Source organism: Zonotrichia albicollis, chromosome 8, assembly GCF_047830755.1.
Source record: "Zonotrichia albicollis isolate bZonAlb1 chromosome 8, bZonAlb1.hap1, whole genome shotgun sequence".
NCBI classification, from domain to species: domain Eukaryota; kingdom Metazoa; phylum Chordata; class Aves; order Passeriformes; family Passerellidae; genus Zonotrichia; species Zonotrichia albicollis.
In genome coordinates, this window is record NC_133826.1 from 27,266,645 (window position 1) to 27,292,157 (window position 25,513).

Sequence of the window (25,513 nt, forward strand, 5' to 3'; positions counted from 1 at the left end):
CACCCTCTGCCAGGTATGAATCTGTAGGAAACTGGACTACACCAGTTCTGCCAATCAGGAAACAACCTAACATTTGGAAGAAGGAGGTTTCTTCATTTTCCAACTCAGCCTGGAAATTGCAGCAGGGTGCATATGCCCACCCATCCTGCTCCCTCCCAGCTGGGTAGAGAATAACCCAATTGTAGGGCAAGATTCAGGTCAAGCTCTCAGTCAAGCATGAGACAGAAACTCACAGAAATGAGGTTTCATCAATTAGTCATGGGGCTGGCAGGACTTTCTTCCTCCATTGAAACAGTTAATGCAGCTTCCATCACAGACACAACTGTGTGGTGTGAGGGTACTGCAATTCACGTGTTTCAGGAGGGCACTGTTCCCTCCCAAGAGGAGCTTTTGCAATTCCTAAGACAAACCTTCATGTTCAGGCAATGGTCTGGGACCTGTCAAGCTGCAGAGCTCACACAGTTGCAGTCCTTCCTTCCTAAGCGAAGCTGCTGTTCTTCAGCCACAACTTGCTATGTAAACCTGCTTGCTCTGCTCTGCTGCAAAACAAAACAAGATGACAGAAGTGTGTTTAGAAGGTGTGGGAGCTGTTATCTACTTTAAAGCATCTTTATGGCAGCATAACTGCTACAGGTCCACACTAAATCAACTGCTCTTTCAATAAAGAGCTGAAAAAAACTGTTAGTGCCTCTAAGTTGTGTACAGAGGTGAGCCCTTGGAAACAGCCTAGTGCTAGTGGAGATAATCACTGGATCTGAGTTCTAGGGTGAACCCACACAGTCAATACTGATCATGGACAGGCGCAGACTCAGTCCGAGAGATTACAGGGATGGAACCCAAAGCAAGCTGAACCCCTCTGCCCACCTTCCCTGAAAATTCAAGTCATAATGCCATGATTTAAAAGACACTGCAGGATGCATGCTTTATTCACAGCTGTTCTATTCTAGACTTTTAAAGAGCGTGTACCTCAAGCACTGGGAAATTCACCAAAATACAGATGGAAAATAGAAAACTGAAACACGATGTACTGGGGGAGGTCAGTAAATACACATTCAGGAGAAACCAGCCCGCAAATCCCCTAAATGAAATGCACTTCATCAAGCCAGCTGCCCTCCTTTCCCTGCAGCACATCTCCTCATGTACCTGAGAGAAACAGCCTGTGTGAGAGCATGAAAGATTTATCAGTCTTGGTCAGGCGTGTGAGCGCAGGTCTGAGCCTGGGGAGCCCCACGGCAGCCGGGGCTGTTTGAGACTGACCCATCACCCCGGCGTGACTGGGAGAACGGGCCGGGCCGCAGTGAGGGGCATGAGGCGCTGTGAGGGGCACGGACGGCTGTGAGGGGCAAGGGCCGCTGTGAGGGGCATGGGCCGCTGTGATGGGCACGGACCACTGTGATGGGCACGGGCCGCTGTGATGGGCACGGGCCTCTGTGATGGGCACGGGCCGCTGTGATGGGCACGGGCCTCTGTGCCATGGGCCGCTGTGATGGGCATGGGCCTCGGCCGGACCATCCCGACTCGTATTCCTTCGGGACGCCTCTCCCGAGCCGCCGTGGAGCTGAGAGGAGGAACCATATTGAGACTCCTCCGGGCTGCCACACGAAGCCCCGCGCAGCGAGGCGGCCTCAGGGGCAGGCGGGGGCCGGGGAAAGGGCTGCCGGCGGCTCCGGGGGCAGCGGGGGCAGAGTCTCCCACCACCGCCCGCCTCCCCTCCGGCCCGGGGCGGGGCGGCGGGGCTCCGCCCGCGCTGACGCGGAGGGCGGGCAGGGGCGGCCCGGGGGAGGGAGGAAAGGAGGGAGGGATGGAGCCGCACTAACGCGAAGCGGGGCCGGGGCGCAGCGCGGGCGGTGGCGGCGCCTCCTCGTCCCCACGGCAGCATGGAGGCGGCCGCGGGAGCGGCGGCGGAGCCGGCGGCATGGGCGGCAGAGCCCTTCGCGGAGCCGGACCCGGGCTCGGAGGAGCTGGAGGCGGGCAGCGCGCTGGACCGCGTCCTGCGGGAGTCGGTCTGCCAGCAGCAGGGCTGGGTCCGCGTCTACGGTAAGGGGCGCCGGGGCGGGGAGCGGCGGAAAACTTCCCGGCCCCAACTTCTTTCTCCCTTTCTTTTTCTTCTCCCCGCGGCCGAAGCTCCCAATTCCCCGCGGCTCCTTGCCTCCCCCTCCCCGCCGGGCTCCCGGAGCCCCGGGCTCGCCCCGGCCACGCCTTCCCCGCCGCCGAGGTGCGGGATGCTCCGGTGCTGGGATCCGCGTCCCGAGCTTTGTGTGCCCGGAGCCGCACGATGTGTGCCCGGGATGTGGTGCCGGCGGGGCTGAGCACTCCCGCATCTAATTAGTATTAATGAGCTGCGAAAGGCCCGCGAGGTGCTGATACCGTGGGTCCCGTTGCCCCAGACTTACTGGTCTGTGTTACATTGGCACCTTTGTAATTTATAAAAAGGATGTTAGGGTCCTCAGCAACGCGGGACGCGGGGTTGTTTCCCCTTCTTTGTCAAACTCTCCCTGGTATGTAACCTTTTTAAATTAGCTTGATTTATGTGGCCGGGCCTCTGGTTTGTTTAGGCTCCCAGCTGAAGTGCAGTCGGATTTTATCTCTCGATCGGCACCTAAATTGTGGAAATTCTGTTTTATCTTTTCCTTGTCTCTCCCTCTTGTTTGTCTTGGTAATTTGAGGATAATTACTCCCACGTTTCAGAGTGAAGAGTACTGCAGGCATTATTTTGTTTTCCCTCCTGTAACAAATTTGATGGTCCAGCCTCGAAAAGGTCGTGGTGTGTGCACATGTTACCTTTGTCTGATATTATTATTGTTGCCTCTTCCCTGAAAGTGTTCAAGGCCAGGTTGGATGGGACCAACCTGGTCTAATGGAAAATGTCCCTGCCCATGGCAGGGAGGTTGGAACAAAACCATCTTTAAGGTCCCAACCTAAACCATTCCATGTTTCTATGATGATGGAGAACTTGTAAAAACACTTTTTTATTGGGACTTTTTAACATGTTTTATGCTGGTGATTGTCCCTTTCTTCTTCCTCCCCTGCCCTGGCTCCCAACGAGGTTCTCCAGGTTTTCCCTGACCTGTAAAACTAGAAGCAAATGCTCTCTGTTACCCATGTCACTGATCTGTTACTGGCTGTGTTATTCCTGAAACACAACGATGACATGAATAAGTTATCTGCAACAACTCTGCTGCATTTCTTGGCTGATGGCAGGTAATTATTGTGAGTACCACCAGCCTGAGCCTTCACACATATCAAATGAGGAAGATCAGGCTGCAGGTTTTCTGGAGAGCATGGTCTGTTCAAAGACCTTTGTGTTTATTTTGGAAGCTTGAAAAGCTGGTGCAGTGGGATGAGGTTGTCTGTCTACTTTCTGTCTGGTGCATCAATGAATGAAGTTATACTTAGCAGAATTAATTGTAATAGAAGTTTGGGATTTTTAGTAGTTTGCACTGTTTAGCCTGCTGCTTCTTGCTTACCTTGCTTTTGTTAATCCCAGCCTAGAGCTGGGACTATAAAATGCAGCCTTATGCAAAAGTATCTCGCTGCTGTTGTTGAGAGGAGTTCCAAAGAAAGCCATTTGTCTTCAGATTGTTTGTTTGTTGAGAACACTTTCTAAAGGTAAAATGAGAATGTACTTAAGAAGAGGATGTCTGGCACCAGCCTATCTGATTGTTACCCAAGGTTGTATCTTCCATGAGTGGAAGCAGGAATGTGGTTTCAAAATTAGCCACAGTGAGGAACGTTGCTTGCTGATAAAGTCATATGTTGTGATGTGCTTGTAGTTTGACGTTAACGTGGAGATAAATGGGGAAAATCCACTGTGACAGGGCCCAGCTAGCTCACAGGCTATAAAAATCACCATGCACTTCAAGCACATGAAAACACATCTTGTAGCCCAAGGACAATAACTAATTATTCCTAGTCTGTGTTTAAAAACAACTCATTATCCCTCTCCCTCATAAAGAATCTGATGTGCTAGTGTCTTCTCTCCTTCCCTAAGAAATTGCAATCGGATTAGCTGGTATTTGTTTGTTTCCTCCTGTTTATTAGCCTTCTTTTTCCTTGCATGAGCACATCTGGAGAAGTTTGCAGACAATGAATCAAGCTGAAACTGTGCCATGTGCAGTGTGTTTGTGCACAGCTAAATATGGGTTACAAACCTATGAGTGACAAGTGTTATTCATAGGATTAAAAGTAAAGCCTTGCACAGTTGTTTGAGGAACCACAGCAGCATAGCGAAAGAAAACAGGAGCAGAAAGCTTAGCCTTATTGTCTGTATTGTCTGATAAACAATGAGAACACTAACACTAATTATTTCACCGTGAATGGCTGGGGGAGGGAAGGAATATCGAGCACATGAAAAGTGGAGAAGCGTTTTCTGGCACGGTGAGAAATGCAGCTTTTGATGTCACTGCATTTCATTTCCACGTGTCTCTGTGAATGTGAACTGCCTTGTAGGGCTGTTGTTCCAAATGAAAGGTGACTGTCTGAACAGTGTCCCTAGTAATGGAAGCATGTATTTTAAAGAAAAAGAGCTCAGCAGCCACTTCAGGACAGACAGCTGTTTATTTCTGTGCATCTCTACTTGGCAGTGGTGTGCCATCCACTTTGTCTCTGTCCAGAGAAGCAATTACTGCCATGGGGAGAGCTGGTCTGGTTGCAGAGCCTGTGAAACTTCATCTGCTAGCACAGAGAAAAGAGTTCAGCAGTGAAGTCCCATCGTTGCTGGGCTCTGTGGCTTGCCAGCAGTATGACAGTGATGTGAATACAGTAGGACTTTACAATGTCTGGGATGTGATTTCAGTGTGACACTGAGGTCTTGTCTGACTTCACTACGAGATCTAAATCACAGTCTGGCTATTTTTGCATTTCCTGCCTTAGCTGCACTAGTTCCAAGGGTGGCTGTTTCATTCTGTGCTCTGGAGGTTCAGCAGCTTCTGCTTAAGTGAATTAGCCAGGACATTATCATGGAAATACAGTTTCCTTACCCATGGACGGAGTTTGAAATATAATTAGTTTCCTCTAAGCTGATGTTTGAATAGTGGACAGGAGCAGCAGAGTTGCTTGTCAGAGTGATAGGTTTAATTGCTCGTGAAACACAAATCATGTGAGTGCTGTTAGATGATGTTTCCAAGAACTGGTTTTGACACACAACTAATGTTTCTGTAAAATATGTATCGACATGTGTTCTGGGTGACGGCTTCCATTCAGACTCGTGGCATGTGTGCAACGGCTAGGAGGGGGGGAGGTGTCTTGCCTGGATTAATGCTTCGATTTTTTTTACTTTTTTCCCCTCTCTAAAAGTGATAACTGACTTTTGAAAGCATCCACCCATGTTTCAAGGTCTTTTTCTCTGCTCTTTGAGACAGATTTTGTGAGGAGGAGGCTGGGCAATAACTGAATAGACAGCATTTTCAGTGCTAACTGTGGAAACAGAGCAATTACATTGCCTGGTGTGGCTGACTGAACATCCATGGATTTTGCAGGAATGAATTCCAAAGCCAGCATCACAGCATTGGTGTTAAATGTTGCATGTGATGGGGGTAGGATTGGGTTTTTGCCTGATGTACAATTTGTGTCTAAACAGGTTGCAAACTTCTGTGATGGGGTTGTCAGATTCATTGATGGTGTGCCTGCTCTAAGCTCGCTGCAAAAGCTCCTGTGCTAAAACTGCAAAAGAAGAGTTGCTGAAATATGTAGAAAATAGCACAGGGAAGAGTCTGTTCTTGAGTGCTCATCCTGCAAACAGACATTGTTGCTCTGGGGCCTTATCTGGACTAGGAAATGTCTTTCTCTTTTAGCAGCCGTGCTAAAAGCTGACGGTGGTTGTACAAACTCGAGTGCAGATAGGATGTGGACTCTTTCATCACCTTGTCCTCTAATCCTGCGGGCAGCCTGGAGACATTCCTCACTGCTGGAATGACCCTCCTCACCCCCCTTTCTGCTGGCAGGAGGAGAAGGCTCTCTAAGCACAGGCTAGAAGGGCTCCATGCCTTTTCATGGATATCAATCTGCAGACAGAGCTTCTAACTCCAGAGAAAGCCCCAGTCCCTGTGCAAGCAGACAGAAACATCTCTTGGCTGCCTCAGAACTGAGTTCCAGCTTTTAAGTATTGGCTCTCAGAAAATACCAGACTCATGCTCAGGACTGTAGCCATGCTAATGTGTGTGGTGTCATGCAGAGATGAAAAAATAGCTGTGGCTTGGGCACTGAGCAGGAGCATCTCCTGATCATGTGAAATTCAGTTCAATAGCCCAGTTTCTGTGAGCTATCTACTCCAGCAGTTTGTCATCTTCCTTGCTCATCTCTTTTATATTAATGATTTCAGCTCTCTTCTGAGGGGGTTCTGGTTCTTTACAGCTTGCCTTGCTATGACTGTGAAAGTAGCTTTTTCTATCTACCTTTTCTTTTTAAGTTCTTATTTTATTCCACTGTTTGTAGTTGTAGCTGAAAACACCAAGATTCTCCATTTCTGAAGCATCCTTCTTTGGATGGGTACCAGCAGGCTTTGGTAACGAGTAGCATCTGGCTGTCAGCAGATCCTTTCCCTCCAGCCCTGCTCATGCTGCTGGCCGGCCTTTTGCCGAGATGTGTGAGCTGCCACCTCCCTGCCCGGGGTCCCGCCTGCCCCCCGGCCTCCGGCCCAGCCCGAGCAGGTCCCACCAGGTGGCGGCATCTTCATTGCGCTGCTGCAGGACCTGCCGAGGGTGCCCGGAACACGCGGGGGGATCCGGTCCTCTCCTCTCCCAAACCTTATCGCTCATCTCCGCCAGCTCAGTTACAAACTACTCCAGAGGCCGTCTGACAAGGGGGAGGTGGGAACGGTGTAATTAATGTGAAAAGCAAATAAAACCCTCGTAGCCAGGCAATCTGCTAGGTGAGATGGCTGGCACTAAGGTTTTCCCTCCTTGAGATGTCAGCTGGGCTGGGGTTTGTATCCCACTGCCTTTCTGAGTGGGTATGGATCTCCAATTCCTTGCAGGAGAACATTTGCTTTTAGGAAAGGCTTAACAGGAGATAAAGTGAAGGTGCAGAGAGCCCTGGAAAGCTGCAAAGGTTCTGGAGAGCTGCACGGGATCTGTGCAGCCACTCTTGTGTTGGAAAGGAGAGAACGTCAGTGTTCACCAGCATTTCTTCCCCTTCTGATCAATAGGCTTATTTTTAACTCACCCAGAAAGTTGATGCAAAAGCAGGCTTGGGAGATAAACCTTGTTGGGCGGGAAATGTCATTTCCTGAGTGTTTGGACAATGCCTGCTGTGGTGATGTTTGACCTTATCACAGCCCTCAGGTACCCAGTGAGGGACAGACGTTGAATGCCGACAGCACAAAGCTTTTGTTAGTTGTGTTGATAAGCAACAATGAATTTTAGTTGGAACCCCATTGTAAAAGGCAGAGTTTAATCAAAACCAAGGTTTTAAGTGACTGCATTTGCTACAGATGAAAAACAGGGCAGAGATGCTGCCTTCCCTTGGCAGCCAGAAGCAGGGAATATCAGAAGATGAGTGAAGTGCTCTTCCAGGTGATCTGCTCATGCCTGCTCTGTGACAGCTCCTCCAGCAGCCCTGTTTGACTCCAGGGAGTTCTTACAGGCATGCAGGGGGTGAATTACAGATCCTCTCTGCTCATTCCATCCTCCTGTGCAGTGACAGAGGTGACTTGGAGTGGCTGGACACAGCCTGTTTGCTCCTTGGTTGCTTTACTCCAGAATCTTATTGCATAATCAGCCCTTTGACATTAAATCTGCTTGCCTTTCCTCTTTATAAGGGACACTGACAGGAGTTTATACATAAATGAAGTTTTAAATTTTAGGGGGGGGAGTTTTTAGCTGGACTCCTTCAGCTGGCTGTGTTGTTGCAAGGTTGCCTAGGTTACTAATTTATTAAGTCACTTAAATATTTGGAGGCATCAACAATACCAGAGTATGCTGGGGAAAATGAGGATGACATTATTTTAAAACACTGGTTTCCTGACTCCTGTGTTTCAGTCACACGATTTATCTCTGGCTGAACATTTTCATGTGGTGCTGTTTCCTATTTTTAAACAATAGGGGAAAAAAAAGGGGAAGATAAGAAGAGCATAACTGTGACCTGTTGACTTATTATGAGATCATGGATTCCTTTTAACTAATATTTATAGATTTTTATAAAAAATAGCTGAGACTTTGGTATTTTCTGACATATATGCCTTTTTAGCCTCAGGGTCAGAAGTTAAGATCTCATCTGAATTCTTTCAAAATCCTCTGTGAAGACACATAGTAATAATGGAAATACAAATTGCATCTGCAAGGAAAGTAACCAAGTGAAAAGAAATATTGCTGCATTTTGGTTTGTAAAATTCTCTCAAAGCCCTTTGTGTGTTTTGACACCCTCCTATCTCAGAAAACCTTTATAAAATTGATCAGGAGGGAATAGCATTTGTCCATTCTCTTTAATAGGGTTTCCAAAGGTCACAAAAATGTAGAAAGGCTCTTTTCTAAGAGTCGGGATTATTTTTAATTGTAAAGCAAGCTGGAGCAGTGCAAGCAAGGAGCTCTTGGAGGTGAAGGGGTCTTTGCACTTAAGTAAATGTAAAACCAAGTCCTGGATTTAGATCCTTTATTATCTAAAGGGATTTTTTTTTTCCAACTGGGAATACCCCATTAGAAATTAGCTCTTACACTGCAAGCACTGGCAGGCACTTAGTTAAACACATTAATTCTGCAAACTGTGGGAAAACGACACCCATTTCAGCAGATGTGCGATGCGTCTGGTGTAGATTTGCATAAGAATGCATATGCTTCTCTGTGAGTTTCTGCCTTGATTAAAACTTGCAGGCACCTTTTCTCTTCTTCTATTGCTGCGTCTGCATTCTTGGCTGTTAATGGTTTAATTGAAAATACCCCGGTTTTTTCTGTCTTAAGATAATTCATTTTATTTACACAGTGCTGCGCTGTAGATGTGCTTGGTGCCGTATAGACAGAGGCTGCTTTGCTTGTCTTTTGGAATTTGTAGCCAGGACCAGAGAATAAAGGATACAGCAAACATGAAAAATGGCAAATGTGTTTGAAAGTGGATGGAGGATTACACGGTGCAGTATCAGGAGCTGGGAGGGGATTGTGTGCATTCAGTCCCAGCTTCCAAGGCGGTGTGGGAATGGAAATCGGTGCTGTGATGAGAGGAAAAGAAGTGTTGAGGAATCTGTGACTAAAAATGATCTCAGACTTAATCCCTCCCAGCCTTAGGCTTTCACAGCAACAGTCCAAGAGATTCAGCAGAACCTCTTCACCGTGGTCCTGTTCTCAGTCTGGATGGCGTAAAACTGTGGGAAATTGCTTCAGGTGGACTCTAGCATTCAGTCTGAGAAAGCTCTCAACTCTGGTAGCAGGGGATTGAAGCAAGGTACTGGGAGGCAGGGCATTGAAAAAGAGAAACATTACTTGGGTTTTGACTTGAAATTTCCAACAAGGAGACAAAACTTCCTAGGAATAAGCATTTTGTGTCCATTGCATCCACATAATGTGTAAGAAATGCTGGATGTCCACTACCACCTTCTAGGGCTTCAGGAGGAGATGTTTTGGTTCTTTTTTTCTAGAGCTTCAAGAGGAGATGTTTTGTGTGGGGAAAGGCAGGACACTTAAAGCAGTGGGATCTGTGGGACAGGCACGGGATGGCAGTGAACCAAACTGCACCAACAACAACTTCATGCTCTCCTGAGAGAGCTCTGATGTTCCCCAGCTCTGGAATAGCAGTCTTCAGGGTTAGGCTGAGTATGCTGGGAAGCCTGGAAATTTATGTCACATCCATTTTTTTGGGAGATCCCTCACAGAGGAACTTGAAGTTCTACATGGAATACAACAGTGTAACTACATTTCTCCTCTTGGGATGTACATCATCCTTTGCTAGTAAGGGCTTGGAGGAAATATAGGTGGATTTGGCACTTCTGGAGGGATTTCTGCAGGACAGAGTTAAAAACCTGCTTGCTTTTTCAGGATCTCATTACTTGAGTCAGTGGATTGGCTTGAGATAAGCGTAGGTAATTCACACCCTCATTTAGCTGACTCTTTAGTGCTCTGATACTGGTCTCAACAAGATAGGGGACAGATGCTGCACTACTCAGCACAGTGTGTGCTATGAGGCTTCCAGGAAAATGTGTGCAAAGCAGCAGAGGCTGGGAGGGCTGAATGCAGTCCCTGAATCTCATTTGGAAATTAAATGATGGCTTTGCTTCAGTTTTCTGTTCCATTTTGTCTTGACAAATGGTGACTGCTTTTTTAACAATTCCATCAGGGTTAAGGGAGGATCAGTTTCACTGGCTTGCACCATTCATTGCCTTCTTGTATGAGTGCATCCAAAGCATTAATGGTTTTATTTGAGAGGGCTGCTCTGAGCTGAGAAGGTGAGGAAATGAGGCACAAATAGGTCAGATAACTTGTCCAAGGACATCCAAGAAACTTGGCAACAGAAGTCAGATCTCCTGAGACACCTACAGTGCTTTGCTTGCATGCCTTGGGTTGCACTGCCTTGTGTTTGGGGTGCCTCTAAGCCTGCTGCCTTACTTGGAACCTCTGTAACTATTAATAATCCTCTCAAATACCCTGTTAGCTGTCAGAGCTGTAGATCAGCAGGGCAAGATGCCCTCAGAGGGGGAGACTTCCATTCAGGTGATTGCACCTACTTGTTCCTTTTATTTTTTTTCTTACTCCCCAAGAAGCCAAAGGTGAAGCTTTGTTGGCCTTCAAAATGGAATAAACTTGTCTCATTACAGTGATAACAGGCTGGACCACTGGTATGAAGGTGTTGGACAGCCAGCACTCATTAGCTTTCCCTAATTTGTAAGCAGGGCTGGCTGGTGCCTGAATCATTAATTTCAGGTAGGTAACCCCTCACTGCTGACTGGGGGAAGCAAACACATCACAGATGAAAGCTGGAAAACCACAGAACAATGGTTAAACCCCTTTGAGCTCCAACATCCTTCCTGTGCCATTTGGGACCAGGTGCCAGTGCACAACACAAGTTTGGTTGGCTTTGCCAGCACTTCACTGATCCATAGTAGTTTTCCATATTAGTTAGGTGTTTTATCTGAGGAGTGCAGTGCAGGCTCTAGGAAAGAAGAGGAGACAAAATGCTTCCTGAGAAGATGTTTATTTACATTATGAGGTTATACCTCAAGCTGTACAGACAAGCTGCTGCCTCTGCTGCATTTCCTACTTGTTTAAATGTACTGGAACACGTACATCACGCAGCAAAACACAATGTGCTCACACTTGCTAGGAAATCATTGGACTTCCTCATCAAATAATACCAAGTATTTCCTATTTTGAGCTGTGTTTCTGTAATTATTTTCCATCTTTTTTTTTTTTTGTTCAGAATGGTGAGTAGTTGATAGGTATGCTGGAAAATCAGAAGTCAGGAAAGAAACCAACATCCTTCTAAACCAGGTTTGGGAAGATTTATCTTCTACGTGGCATTGGTTCATGGGGTCCCTTTCTCTCTCACTCTCTGGCAGCATTTGCTTAGGATGTCAGTGAGGTGTGGAGTGATTAATTACCCTGTTGAACAGATTTCATGGGGTCCTTCCTTAACTCCTTCCATTAGCTCAGGCCTTGCTCACTGAAGTTTTCAAAGAGCCTCAACTCCCTAGGGATAATGAGTTTTATATCCCATATAGTGAAGTAGCAAAAAAAAGTTTTATGGTCTTGCCATAAATATTTATGTCAGTTTGCTTCCACATACCCTTGGCTGGAGACTGCTCTGCTTAAGGAAGCTCCTGTGGTTGTTCATGGCCTCAGTTCACACTGCTCTGACAGTACTTACAGAACTGGACATTTCTAATTCAGCTCTCCTCATTTTGATGCCAGTGGTTGCTAATTTCTCAATTTATAGTCATTAAATCATTATAACCATTAAATCAAATTAGGAGGAAAGCCTGTTTTATTTTTATCAGCCTAGACAAGCTTTACAGACAGAAGTTAAGCATTTTCTGCTCTAATTTCTTTTTTTTTTTTTTTTTTTGGACTTGCTAATAGGGAAGTCAGGAATGTGAAGTAAATGGCCTCTGTTTGCAGAAATGATGAATGTACAGGATAAAAGGAAGAATGATAAGAAGGAAGTAAATATTTTTTTAATTCCAGACCAGTGCTACAAATGGGGAATTTGCATGTTGTAAAAGTCAAAATATGTCTGAAACTTTGCTGGAAAAAAAATCGAGAGGAATGCTGTAGTAATTGTTGAAAACCTAAGTGGTATGAAATGGCATTAATCTTTGCAATTCTGGCATAACTTGCTTTCTGCTATTTTGTCAGAATACATTGCTTTTTCTGTGTTAAACCAGAAAAGGGTGAAAATACAAAACTGTCTGAAAATGCAGCATGTCTGTCAGTGATAAATATATGTTTGCTGTGAGGGCAGCATTCACCTGAATCATCATGTCTCAAATTTATCTGGATCCTGACTTTAGCTGGGTGTTTGGCCAGTTTGTACAAATTGTGCATTTTTGGTAATTTGGGTTTACTGGCTCTCTTGGCACCTTTAACCTGCTGCTTATATATAAAATGGTCATTTAATATTGGTCATACCTAATTATTACATTTGGGAGCCAGTAAGCAACTGTGAATTGTACGTTACTAGAAGGAGGCTTTTTCCTTAGTCCTATATTTTGAGTTACATATTTTTATAAAAACAGATTATAATCCCTTTCTTTGTGGTAATTTGAAGAGCAATAGCTGCTAGTATCAAAAGAGAGTAACTGTTTTCTTTGCAGTGGTCCAAATCTCTTCTCAGAACGGGTTGGAAACCAGACAGCCTGGGACACAGCAAGTGCTCTGGTAGGAGTTAAGGTGGCTTCCCCTTTGAGCACATAGGTGTTCCTGTAAAAAGGTGCCAAGAATTAAATCAGCCTGCTGCTTCCATGCTGGCTCTGATTACAGGTTGCATTAGCTTTGATGTTTCACTTAATTCTGGGAGAAAAAAAGGTGAGAGTGGACTGCTGGGCCCTGGTTTTCTGTGTGTTCAGGCTGATTTTACAGCCATCTTTGCAAGATTACCACTGGCATCTGCTGGCCAGGCCGTGAGATCTCTTGGCTGACATATGTAAAACTGTAAAACATCACCACCACATCTGTTTGCAGTTCAGTCTCTACCTGGATGGCTCTAAAAAAGCTTTGGGATGAGTCTCACATGAAAGCTGTGGTGACAGAGGGGTGGTGGGAGGTTGATTCCCAGTAACATAAATCTTTGCTGTCAAGACTGCTATTGTTGCTGGTGGAGTTCAGAAGGGTTATCACGAGTTCAGGCTAAAAAGCATGCAATTAAGTTAAAAACTTAAGAGTGGCTTTGCAGGAGACTTAGAGGAAAAGCTGTGATGTATCACTTGGAGTGTAGTTAATCTGTTTCATCAGGTTACCAGCTGAGATGTTCTAGCTGTACTTCTGATTTCCATTTAGAAGAACCACCCAATTCTGTAGCTGACACAGTATCCCTCCCTGTTTTGTTTCCAGACTTTATTGATGTGGCTTCTTTGTGACCTACTTTCTCTGCTTTAAGGTTGCTTTTTTCATTCCCTTCCAAAAGGAAGTGCCATCCATGAGAAATGCTGGAAGCTCACTAGCCAGTTTATGAAAACTGGACCAGCCTGAGTGGCCTTCTGCTTCCAGCCAGGGCAGATGATGTCATTGACTTTTGGGTGCTTTCCTTACCGAGATGTTGCTGACCACTTTGAGACCTTGGAGCTGGGTGTTTGGAGAATTAGGGAAGGAAATGCCTGTGTTTCCTTGGAGCTCTCATTACTCACGATGGAACTGGCCAGCCCTGTGGCTTTTAGGGGCATTGTGTTGGCCTCTTGTCCCTGCAGGGCCCTGCAGTATGTCATGTGCTTGTTACTCAAGCACTTACACAGCTGGAGGAAGCAACATCCCAGTTCTTACTCCTTTTACTCATTCTGGGGTGTTCATCTGTGTTGCTCCTTGTGGTTTTCTCTGTAGTTTCCACTGGTGGTGAATCAGTTTGAGGCTCTATCTCTCTTCAATTAGTGGTGCCTTTGCTTTTTATCTGGGGCAGGAGGTGTGTGTTTACTTCTTTGTGGGGACACTTCAAAAACAGTGTGATGCAGATGTGCAGTTTGCAGCAGATATGTAACATTTAGCTAAGTCTTATGGGGGGATTAATACCTCATTGGAAAAAAATAATTCACTCCTGTAATTTCACAGAGCTGATGCAGCATTTGTAATCATCATCTCATAAAAGTGGCTGCTTTTCTCCCTGCTTCATTTCACTTGGGTTACCCAAAAGAAAAATCTACTCCAGTCCTTTTTCTGGAACCTTGGTGGCTTTTTGGTTTCCAGCAAACATTAGCCAGCTCTGTGTGTGTGACTGTTATAAAATGAGCATGCTATTAATTTTAACTACACAATTTTTGCTTGGAACAGCAATTCAGGCCATGAGGGAAATTGTTTTTGTGTGTGTCAATGTCAAAGGAATTTCAACCAAGGTGACATTGAGCTCCCATTGGGGTCTGGAGTTGAACTTGTCTTTGCTCATCTGGGGTTGGGTGCAGAGTGCCCTTAAGCCTTTTAGGCAAACCTTTACCAGAAGGTGAAGGGAGAGCTTGAACCACAAGAGATGCTCACCAGTACAGGAGGAGAAGGATGTTTTGGTTGCCACTGCTGTAATTCAGAGTCCTCCCTGCCTCCCTTGCTGCCTTGTGTCTAACCAGCTGTGGGCTCCTGTGCTGCTGTAAACAGGAGGTGGAATTTTGCTTGTAAATGGAGTCCTGGAAGAGTCTGGGGGGCTAAAAATACAGCTGAATGGAGTAATTTGCCTCAAAAGGCAACCTCTGGCATTGTGCTGAGCATTACCAGGGCTCTGAGGTTAAAGGAGCTCAGTGTGATTGGGGAGAAAATGCAGAATTCAGCAAGTGTGGGGGTGCCAGCTGGAGAGCCCCAGTGGATTTCTGGGTACACCATCCATGTCTCCATGTTTCCTGCCAGCAGGATGCTGGGTGCAGGCGGGGTGGTGCTGTTTTTGTTGGAAGCAAGCTTGGTACAAGAGGCCATGCTGCTCCAGAGGCATGGCATGTGAAAGCTGTTAGTGGTTTGGGGCTTTTTAGGATGTTCTTTTTCTCTGGTTGAAATATCCAGCAAAGCAAGTGAAACATTGGTGCCCATGAGGGATAGCTACTGAGTTTCATACCTTGGGTTTTTTTTAAATCTTTCCCTTCATCAGCATATAGGAAACAATGAATGCAAATCTATTCCCCAACACGTGCAGAATAGATTTGTTGCTTAGAATCTGAGCAGGGCAGGAGCTCTGAATTATCAGCATCTGATTCCAGAGCTTTGACAATCTGCAATCTCCTTAATATTCTGATGAGCCACCATGGGTATTATTCCTCTGTGGGTTTTTTCACTTTTTTTTTCCTTGAAACTCATATTGCAGTCTGAATGCTGTTGGTTTAGGATTAAAAGGGATATTGGCTGGCTCTGTGCTTTGCACAATTTTCCTGTGACAGCAGAAAGGAGGAGAGTGGTTAGTATGATTTTCTTTCCTCCACAGTAGTACAAATGAAGCCTGAATTAGTAACAACTTTTAAAATTGAAGAGTTATCTCCTGTTCATAATTGTCTCTCTAATACTATGACTACCAAAGCACATAAATTATTCATGCAAGGAAGAAATCCTCAGAAATTTTTCATGGGGAATCACAGCTCTTCCAAGGAATAAACTTTTTTCCTCTAAAGACACTGAGCAACTCTGCTCTGGATTCTCTGGCAAAAATATCATTCCGGTTACAGCTTATCTTTAGAAATAACTACAAATTAATTTTAAAAGACACATGTCTTTTAAAATGTAGCTTGCTTACCCAAATGGCAATTAGATTCATCTTAATGGGAGTGTAAATCTAGAGTAGCTCTCCAGCCTAAGGGCTGGCCTTTTTACTGTCCAGCTGTTTTCCAAATGATTTATTTCATTTTCCCTCTTGGTTTCTTTGCCTCACCCCTCAGCTTCACTCTTGCTGCTCGTAGTACAGCGAGGGCAGAACAGCTGCACTTAGCAGCTCCAATAAATGACTTTATTGGAATTAGAATTGTGTCTGCATTACACTAATGCCAAAGGTCTTAGTTCATCTTGTAGCCTCTGAAACAGTTTGTCATCATTTCCACACTGCCTCCTTTCAGTGGGGGGAGGTAGCTCTGACTCAGCCCTGGATAAATGGGAATGCAGGGAACTGAGTGCTGCTGCCAGGCAGTTTGTTCAGGCTCTGTCAGTGGCTGGGAATGTCTTTCTCCCCACTTACTGTAACGCTGAGCATAACATGCAGGAAGAAGACCTCTTTACAACAGCTCAGGAATAAGGATGAACCACCTTCCTGTCAAAATGATATTAAAAAGTCCTTAACCTTGAGGATTGAATGTGGATATTCAGAGGACAGTACAAATGTTACCCTAGGACACAGCAAAACCAATGCTCCATCTGAAACCTGCAAATTCTTTGGGCGACAGAAAATGCCATTAAAAACCTTATTCTTTTCAGGTGTTCAGTGAACAAGCTCATGAGTAGGGAGTTGCCTTTTTTTAGTTGGGAAGTAGCTTACATTTTGTATGGCAGGATGGAAATTGCATCCCCTGCTTCTCTGAACTCCAGAGCAGTGGAATTCCATGCCAAACTCAGCAGAGCACAGCAAGTCCCAGAGATCAAACCCAACTCCAAGGTCTGTATGAAAGGTCTCAAAGATGAGGTGGGGCTCAATGGCTCCTGGACAGGCCCCCTTGCCTGGGAGGAGCCTTCCATTTGAGATTCTACCTCTGGGCTTCACTTTGAGGCTTCCCATCTTTTCTTATCTGCTGAACCAGTGTCAACTGCTGCTTGTATTTCTCTTTGCATCAGGAAAGTCTCTGCAGAGCACTGGAGCATCACCCCTGTGCCCAAGGGGTGTCGCTCCCAAGGCTACTAGGAAAGAACATTTCCTATTCTGCATTTTCTAATTTCTACTATCTGTAGCTTGTTATTTTTCCAAATTAGTCTCTCTGCTACACCTGCCATGGCTCCTAAACAAGATTTAGATGTGCAGCCCAGACAGAATATTAACACCACTCTCATTCATTTTGTAAAGAAAGGGCTAAAAAGGGAGCAGCTTGGCTCAGTTGTCTTGTCAAACTCGTTTAATGTCAGTGCATGAAGTATTTCACTAGAACATTTCCACCTTTACTCTCAGTAAGTGGATTTTTTTATTTGTGGCTGGTACACACAAGGTATGAACTTCCATTCACACATCTTTGCCGTAGCTTCTTTGCTCTCACTCAAATACCAGTTGTTTCTTTTGAGTAACTTATGTAGTAGCAAGCAAAATTAAGAGGAAAAAATGGGATTTGATTCTTATCTTTCTGAAGGTGTCCCTTTGTCTTGAAGAGAAATTGTTATTTTTAAACCAAATAATGTATTTTCAAATGCAGTGTGTGGTTTGGAGGGTTTTTTTTAAACTGTTCTACTTTTAACTGGAATTCTGTGGGTGAAGTGCTAGAATAAAACCCAGCAGCAGCTTGATGCTGTGCACCCACTTGGATGCTAAAGCAGAAAGAAAAATGCCAGGGAAGCTGGGGAAAGGGGCAGCAGCCCTAAAAATCCAAACTTTTCTTAATCTGTCTTAATCAATTGTGTTACTGCCCTCTCAGAGGTTCACAGGCAGCCTGAAAGCAGAGACCAAAGCTCTTCATGGGAGATTTGACAAATCCACCTGTCAGTGTCACCCAACAACTGATTTATCATCTCTGACAAGTAGAAAATTGCTTTGACTTGTCTGCAGGACAAGTAAAATTTAGTAACAGTGATGGGGTATTTTAAAAATTGTCATGATCATGTAAATCCTGTTATCTCTGTAACCCAAGTTCTGAACTGTAAAATGACATTAACTTGCTTTAAAAAAAAATTAAAAGGTCTCATATTAACAGATAACAGGACATTTTTTCCCCTCAGTTCATTTTTAAATCCTGTTGCCTTTCAAAGGCTGACACTTCTGTCTTTCAGCCCTATTTCTCTGGTAATAGAATATTGAAGATGTCTTTTAAAGAAAAAACCCAGCATGTAGCTATATCACATCAAAAAATACAAAGGAAGAAAGTCTGCTTAATCTGACAAAGCATCAATGTTTAGGCTATAAGCTCATTATGAGGCATGTATAGTGGGAGCTGATTTTTTTCAAATTAATTTCTCTGATTACCATAATAAACATTTTAATAGCCTTTCCTTCCCTCATCTCCTCAGCAGCTGAATATTTCAGTAGGTTATCTGCTCTTTGACATCAGCCTCTATCCCAATCAGCCATGCATGATCTGTTTACAAGAATGCTTATAGGTATTTCCACTTTAATTTCATGTTCCAGGTTATGCTGCTTCAGCAGCTTCTCTCTGTGCATTTTGGGGTGTTCCCAGAAAGCACTTGGGGAGTTTTGAGAACTTTGAATTTCTAATTTTATTTAGTAGTCAATGCAAAGAAGTCACATCATATTCTATTTAAATCTTTTAGTTGTCTGGAAAACAGTTTGCTGTAGCAAACATCCAGCACCTTGAGCAAGGAGGCTGGTGCTGCAGTTTGGTTTGGTATGTGTGTTATTTGCTGACAATAATGACTAAAGCCTTGTGTTCTGCTCATGCTGTGCCTGAAAGGCTGAGGGAATCTAGAAAGTAGGAGTAGAGCATTGTTAAATGGCAGGGATTTGTTGGGATTAGGGATCTGAGCAGAGCTGCCTTCTGCTGTAGGGTTCAGCAGGGGAAGGACAAGGACCTGGTGGAGTATCCAGAGGCACCAGGATGATCAGGGGGATGGGGCAGCTCTGCTGTGAGCAAAGGCTGAGGGAATTGGGATTGTTCAGCCTGGAGCAGAGAAGGCTTTGGGGTGACCTCATGGTGGCCTTCAGTGCCTGAAGGGAGCCCACGAGACAGATGGACAGACACTATTTACTACAAGAACATGGAATGATAGGATAAAGGAGAAATGGGCTCAAAATGAAAGAGCAGGCTTAGATTAGATGTAAAATAAAAACTCTTCCCTGTGAGGTGGGGAAGAGAAGGGTGCCCAGAGAAGCTGTGGCTGCTCCAAGGCCAGGTTGGACATGGCTTGGAGCACCCTGGGATATTTGAAGGTGTCCCTGCCCACAGCAAGGGGCTGTAAGTGACCATCAAGGTCCCTTCCGGCCCAAACCATTCTATGGTTTTATAGCTCAGGACTACTGCCAGCTTCTTGAAGCTGGTGGAGTTTCAGGCTGTTGCACCACATCAGTATGAGTCTTGCATCTCAGCATTCTGATATTGCTTTTCTTCACTCACAGCTCAGGGGTGGCAGCAGAAATGTCAAAAAATGTTGTACTGCTCTGGGCATGGTCACAGCATACATCCTCTGGGATCCCTCATTTGCATCCAAGACCTGTCCTGGCTCAGTTTCTATAACAATCTCCTGCTCTGTATGTTGTCCAAAGCTCCTGCTTCCCTGGTTTATTTCCCATCAGTAGCTTTGAATATCTGTCCTGGTGCCTTGAGCATTTTTTCTGTGTCTCTCACTCTCCCAAGCTTGTTGTCAGCAAGTAGAAGAGTTGCAGCACACTAGTTATTAGATCTGAAAGCTGTGTATGGGAAGGTTAGGTGAGCATTTGAAATCAAAATAAAACCTCCCTGCAAAATAGTGGCATAATCAACAATTCTAGTGTGTAAAACTGATATTTTTTCTAACCTATCCCTTTTCTGCATATGATTCCCCCTCACCTCCCTTTTTTTGCTGTTTAGGCTTTGGGGGTGGGAGACCTGTTTTTAAAGATGCATTAAATGCACTAGTTAAATTTACTGAACTAAGAAAACAGCATAAGAATAATGTAATAATTGTCAAAGCCTCCTATCAAAACCTCTGTAATAGAAATAAAGCATGGATAAAATGTATGACACTTTTGAAGTGATTACATCCTTTAGTACTGAGGATAGCAAAGTCTAGATATTGTTTGGTTTTATTTTTTTTCTTTTTTGAAACTACCTGGTTGCTGGTAAGTGTCAGCATTATTGCTGTCTTGAGGCTTTTCCAGTGACAGCTTATTAAGAAATTGAACACTCTCAGAACTGCACTATTTTAAAAATAGGGGGTTGGGGATTGTGTGCAAATGAGGGAGCAAACAAAGAGGCTTCGGAATTCCAGTCTGGTGCGGAGGAACAGATTCATTGCTGCAGGAAGAAATGGTTTCTAAGAAACTTTTGGAAAAAGGGAGGAAGAAAAGAGCAGTGCTTAAGCCTGTGACCTGCTGCACACTTTTACAGTGTTTCAACATCAGCGTGGATAAAAGTAGTAAAGATGGAAGATAGGAGTAAAAGCACCTCTCATGATAAGACCAGAAAAAACAGGTTTTGCTGTAAAGATGAAATGCTCCTTGCACTTGTATTTTAAGCAATGTTTTTGCTCTTTTAGTAGTGTTTGAGGAAGACAGAGATCAAGCAGGAGACATGATAATTACACGAAGCTCGTTTACTTCTGACATGTCATGCCAACCATTAAATCAGGAGATGTGATGAAAACCGGTTTAGAAGGTTGTTTTTCGAAGCTTGAGCTGTTCATTGTTTTTCCATTTTAGTTTAATTGCAATTTTGCTGTATAAAATCAGTGAAGACATAAATACATACAAATATGGTGGCCTTTTAAACTTGCCATGTTTCTAACAAGTGGTGTAGGAAACTGCTGCTGCCTGTTGACCCTGTCCCTCTGAACATCAATAACAATATGTTTATTTTTCCCCATCTCAAATGTTAAGTTGTTGATTTCAGTGGTTTTGACCTTCATTTCCTGTTGGAATGAGATTTTTTTTTTCCCTCCTTCTCCTTGGATCTGAAGGTTGACCATGAGGAAGTAATATTTTTTGCTTATTTTAAGCTATACAACGTGTACTCATTCTGTGCTTTTTCTGTCCTTGGTTTCAACTTATAGTATCTCAGCTTCTTCCTCATTTACTCCAAACAAAGCCCAAAAAAAGGGGCTGTCTTTCCTCTTGCAGGCTCTAAGCCTTTAGGAACACTGATATTAATATTATCAGCAGGCTGAAGTTCATAGGGTGATGCTGAAGTGAGAAATAGAGTGTGTAAAGGAATTGCTTTGTTATTGTACTCAAAAGATTTTTCTCAAGTGGGAAAATAAAAGTCCCTGTTAGAAGTTCAGCAAGATGATATCAGCAGAGTTGGGGTTTGAAGGTACACAATTAGAAAGCAGACTGACAGTAGGATACAAAGTAGATGCACAGCATCTCTCATACCTGAAATTGTACAGATTCTGTTCAGTGAACCTGGGCACTTAAATTTTACCCTAGTTTTACCTGTGCAATTAAGCATTTTAAGTAAGTTTTGGCACCTGCCTTAGTTAATATACATGTGATTGGTTTCTTCATGTCTTCATTTTTGCCCTGCAGCCTTTTTAGTCTGATCCTTCTTTCAGATAGCATCTTTAAAATACTGGCTCATTAGAAAAATGCCAGGTTTTTAACATCATCTTAATGTGGCCTGTGTGCATCTATTTTTTTGCAGAAATAGTTCATGCAAGCTTGCCTTCTTTTCTTTTCTATTCTTTTGTTTCTCTTTTCCCCACTGTATTAACAGCTGTGGTAGATGAACCAAGAGCAGGGACCCCTGCATTATGTTGGGACTCCACTCCAGTGGTGCCTTATCTGAAGCCTTGCCTGAGTAATGGCTCTGTCAGCCTTTGCTGGAGGGGATGCATTTGGCTTTCCTGGTCACAGAGTACTAGTCTGACTTTTCTGTTAACACCTTTGACTCTTTCTGTGCTGGCTCAAAAAACCCCAACAGTTTAAGTAAGCTGTAGCCAAGTTGGAGCTGGAGGTACAGTATATTTTAATCCTGTCTTCGTTTCAACAGAATTTTGATTATATGAGATGGAAAAGTTTAAGTTAGTTTGTGTGTACTTGGTATCAGTAAATCATAGACACTGTATCACTGTTAATTTTCTAAAGAAAAATATTATTCAAATTTAACTTTGAATATACTTTCCCTCTATTTCTTATGACCTGAGAGATGTGAGTGTTTTCTCTCCTGCTTTCCGCCTTTCCCCCAAAGTTTTACTTGGTGTTTCCAGACAGAGAGAGAAATAGGATTTGTCAAAAACTTACATCAGGTTTGTTTGCAGTGACCTGCCAGTCTCTGTGGATGCTCCTTGGTGTAACAGCTACCCAGGAATTTGGGTCCCCTCTTTCAGGATGGACCCCTTACCTCCAAACTGTTCTGCTCACTGACCTTGAACAGTGTATTTGTGGGACATTCATCTCCATGAAGCAAATGCAGATCTACCAGATCCCACACTTCCCAGCACGAGGCTTTCTGTCACTCTGATTCCCTTATCATAACCACAGCAACTTCAGTTATCCCTGAATCCTGCCCCATCTGGCTTGGATTTACTGGGATAGAACATGGTTTAAATAACATCGCCTCCATTTGTGGGAGCAAACATTTATTGTTTTATCTGCAGGCAGAATTGATGAATATTCGTGTTTGCAAGGACAAATGGCATTTTATCATGGACTTACAGCAATATCCTACCTGGCTGCACCTGCTGTTGGAGACAAGATACAGGGAAAGGTGGCTTACAGGTCCAGAGGAGACTGGAACCCTCTGTCAAAACTGATTATAAGTTACTTTTTTTCCTAATTTCAGCTCTGTTTAAATTTTGGATTTTATTTTTGTGATCAAACATTGTCCCAGCTCCTTTTCCTGACCAGCCTCAAGGATTATTTTTGCCCCATGCAGAATAAAGAATGATAATGTGCTGCAGCTTAGGGCACGTTTGTTTGAGTGCTGTCCCATTTGATTAGGCATCCTTGGTGAACCAACCTACTGGTTTTTTTAAGCCACCCACTATGGAACTGAACTTTATTTCAGATCAGAATCTCTGGTATTTGTGCTGATTTCACAGATGGTGAAACTTTATTTTCCAATTTTACAAGCTGATTTTACAGATATTTGGGGAAAATCATCCTGCCATATAACTAGCATGAATAAGCATCAAAACTTTTCCCTCTCTTTTCAGTATCTTTTCTGCTGACATTTTTTTCTTGTTCCAGTGCCTTTTGCAGTACTTTCATATCTATTTTATTCCTGGCTTGTAGCAACTGTGAGAAATCTTTTAAATGAGGACAGTTGTTAGTGTGTGTGGGTTTGAGAAGTTATGAATTCACAGCTACTTGAATGTAGAAAGAAATAGCCTTCTTTTTCCAGCTTTAATGATTTGAGGATTTTGGGGGAGGGCAGGGAGGCATCAGTCATTTCTACAGTAATTTCTACAGTCATTTCATGCTGGTGGATCCCTCTGCAGCCTGTGCTGGATCCTCTGGTGGGTCAGTGATGGGAACCAGTTTATGCACTGTGTTGGAAAGCTTCATTAATCAGAGGCTTCTCATTTTCTCCTTGATATTTCACTGCTCTCACACTTGCTGATTCCAAGGGGAGGTGATTCCCCAAGGCACAGGCAGAAGGAAAGTTTCTACTAACCTGGTTTAGTGCTGGGCAAAGGGTGTTGTGAATTTCCTCCATTCATTGATTTGCCACTCCCAAACAAATGAGTAGTCTGCCCTTGTTTGGGTCACCTGATTACTAGCCAAAGTTTAGGAATAGAAGGACAAAGTAGTATGTGTGCTGTCGAAGTAGCTTCTAAATGTTTGATTATAGGGTTAGAAAGAAAATAATATGACAAGAAAACACAAGTAGAGATTACACATGAGAGCAAGATTGTTCATCAGCTGCTCTGGGAGGCTGACAGCACACTCTGCTGCTCCTCACGAGGCTCCATGGCTCTGGGATTTCTGCAGGCTTACAGTTCTCTTGCTAAAATCACTGAAATAACCCAGCCTAAAATAAAGCAGCCTTGTACCTGTGCTCTGCCCAGGCTGGGCTTGGAGAGTTGGGTGTGAGCATGGCAGCAGCATAGTTTTTTTGAGCTGTGCTCTCAGCTGGGATAAAAAACAGGGTGAGAATCCTTTCTTAATTTTTCCACTTAATTTGCACATTACTCATACATCTCTTGTTTTCTTGCAGCATTTTTGGGTCTTCTGTGTCTTTGAATTTCTCAGAGTTTGGGGCTTTAGTTGTCCACAACCTGATGGGGTTTTACCTTCCCTCTCTCTGTGAGCACTGCACGAAGGCCAAGTGTCACACATATGCAGGTTTGCCATTCCCTGCTTTTTTCCCCTTTAAGCTACCTTCCTTCCTTTCCCACCGCTTCTTTTTAGCATTTTTAGCTGCTGCAATGTTTCTGCTATAATTAGCTCTGAGCATGACTGTTGTTATCTTTCCAGAGTTTAATTTTTAAAAGACAGTCTAGAGGAAGTAATGCTCACTTGGCTGAAATCCTTTTATTGTTTTAGCCAAGTGGCCAGCTTGGTGATGGTTAACACAACAGGCTTTTAAAAAAGGTTTCTGCTTGTCCTCTTCAGGTCCCCAGTCTGGATAAAGGACCATGTGATGTACAACTTTAACATTAGACACACACTCCCTCCAGTGCATGTGCTGGTTTATTTTGATTTAGTCTGGATTTGTATAATTTGTCTATCTAGGTCATAAGTGAAAATAAGCTCAGGGCATTATATGCAAAACAAGTCTGATTTTTGACTTGTTCCCTCCTGAAGAAAGTTCTGTGCAGGGTGTTGATTTTGCAGAGGTTGGGGCTCAAATGTAAGGAGGGAAGAATTTTTCCTTACTCTGAAGCTTATGCCAATTAAGGCTGAGCTGGTGAGGTGGTGGAAGCTGTGCTCCCTTTTCCTTTTAGTATATGAGTGAATTTTGTCTCTATGTTTACTAGTGTGAAATTTAAAAAAAATAATAAATTGAACAGGATACAGGAACAGTAACTTTGACTTCACCTTGCACCATCTTGCAAACAAATCAGCAGCTATCGTCCTGCCCTTCCCAGAACTGGGTGTGGTGGCTGAAATAAAATATCTCACAAAGAGAACACACAGCCCTATTGTTTCAGGGCAGCAGAAAGATGACTTCTGAAGGCTGAAGTGAGGGGTTTGGTAGTTATTTTTACTGTGGGTGTCTTTTTTTGTGGGTTTTATTTTTTCAAGTCGGATATTAGTGCTGATCTTGCCCCTTTGTCTCCAATCTTTATTATTTTATTGATTACCTAAATAAATAAATTTTACAAGGAGCCTTCAGGGCCACTCTCTAATTTGAAGCTTGTTTCAAAGTATATGCTCCAATTTAATTGAAAAATTTTAGTGAGTGGTAGCTTAGCTTAGAAGTGTTCCTCTGCACCAAGGAGGGATTGCATGAAGGAGAACCTCCCTCAACAGTTGCCTCAATACTTGGCCTCATAGAAATGTCCTTATCTTTTTTCTTCCACCTCCTCATTGTTTTACACTCATGCTTATAGCTGCCTTGAATTTCATTTTTAGTTTGCAAGCTGAATTTTTCCTTATCTATTTTATGAATGCAGTGCCATGCAGGAGTCAGCCTTGTACCTTAAACCCAGTCCAGATTTACTGCATAACTAGGAAACAGGAACAAGAAGGCCTCCTGCGT

At 43.9% G+C, this 25,513-nt stretch overlaps 1 protein-coding gene across 2 annotated transcripts in view; it reads left to right on the plus strand.

Moving 5' to 3' along the window:
* The first annotated feature begins 1,778 nt into the window (after positions 1 to 1,778).
* The window catches only part of RASAL2 (RAS protein activator like 2), a 163,783-nt gene continuing 140,048 nt past the window's right edge, over positions 1,779 to 25,513 (plus strand). For both annotated transcript variants that reach the window (XM_005490209.4, XM_014269275.3), the window contains exon 1: positions 1,779 to 2,037. In XM_005490209.4, coding sequence (XP_005490266.3) covers positions 1,878 to 2,037 — 160 coding nt within the window. In that variant the 5' untranslated portion in view covers positions 1,779 to 1,877. The remainder of the gene's footprint in view (positions 2,038 to 25,513) is intronic.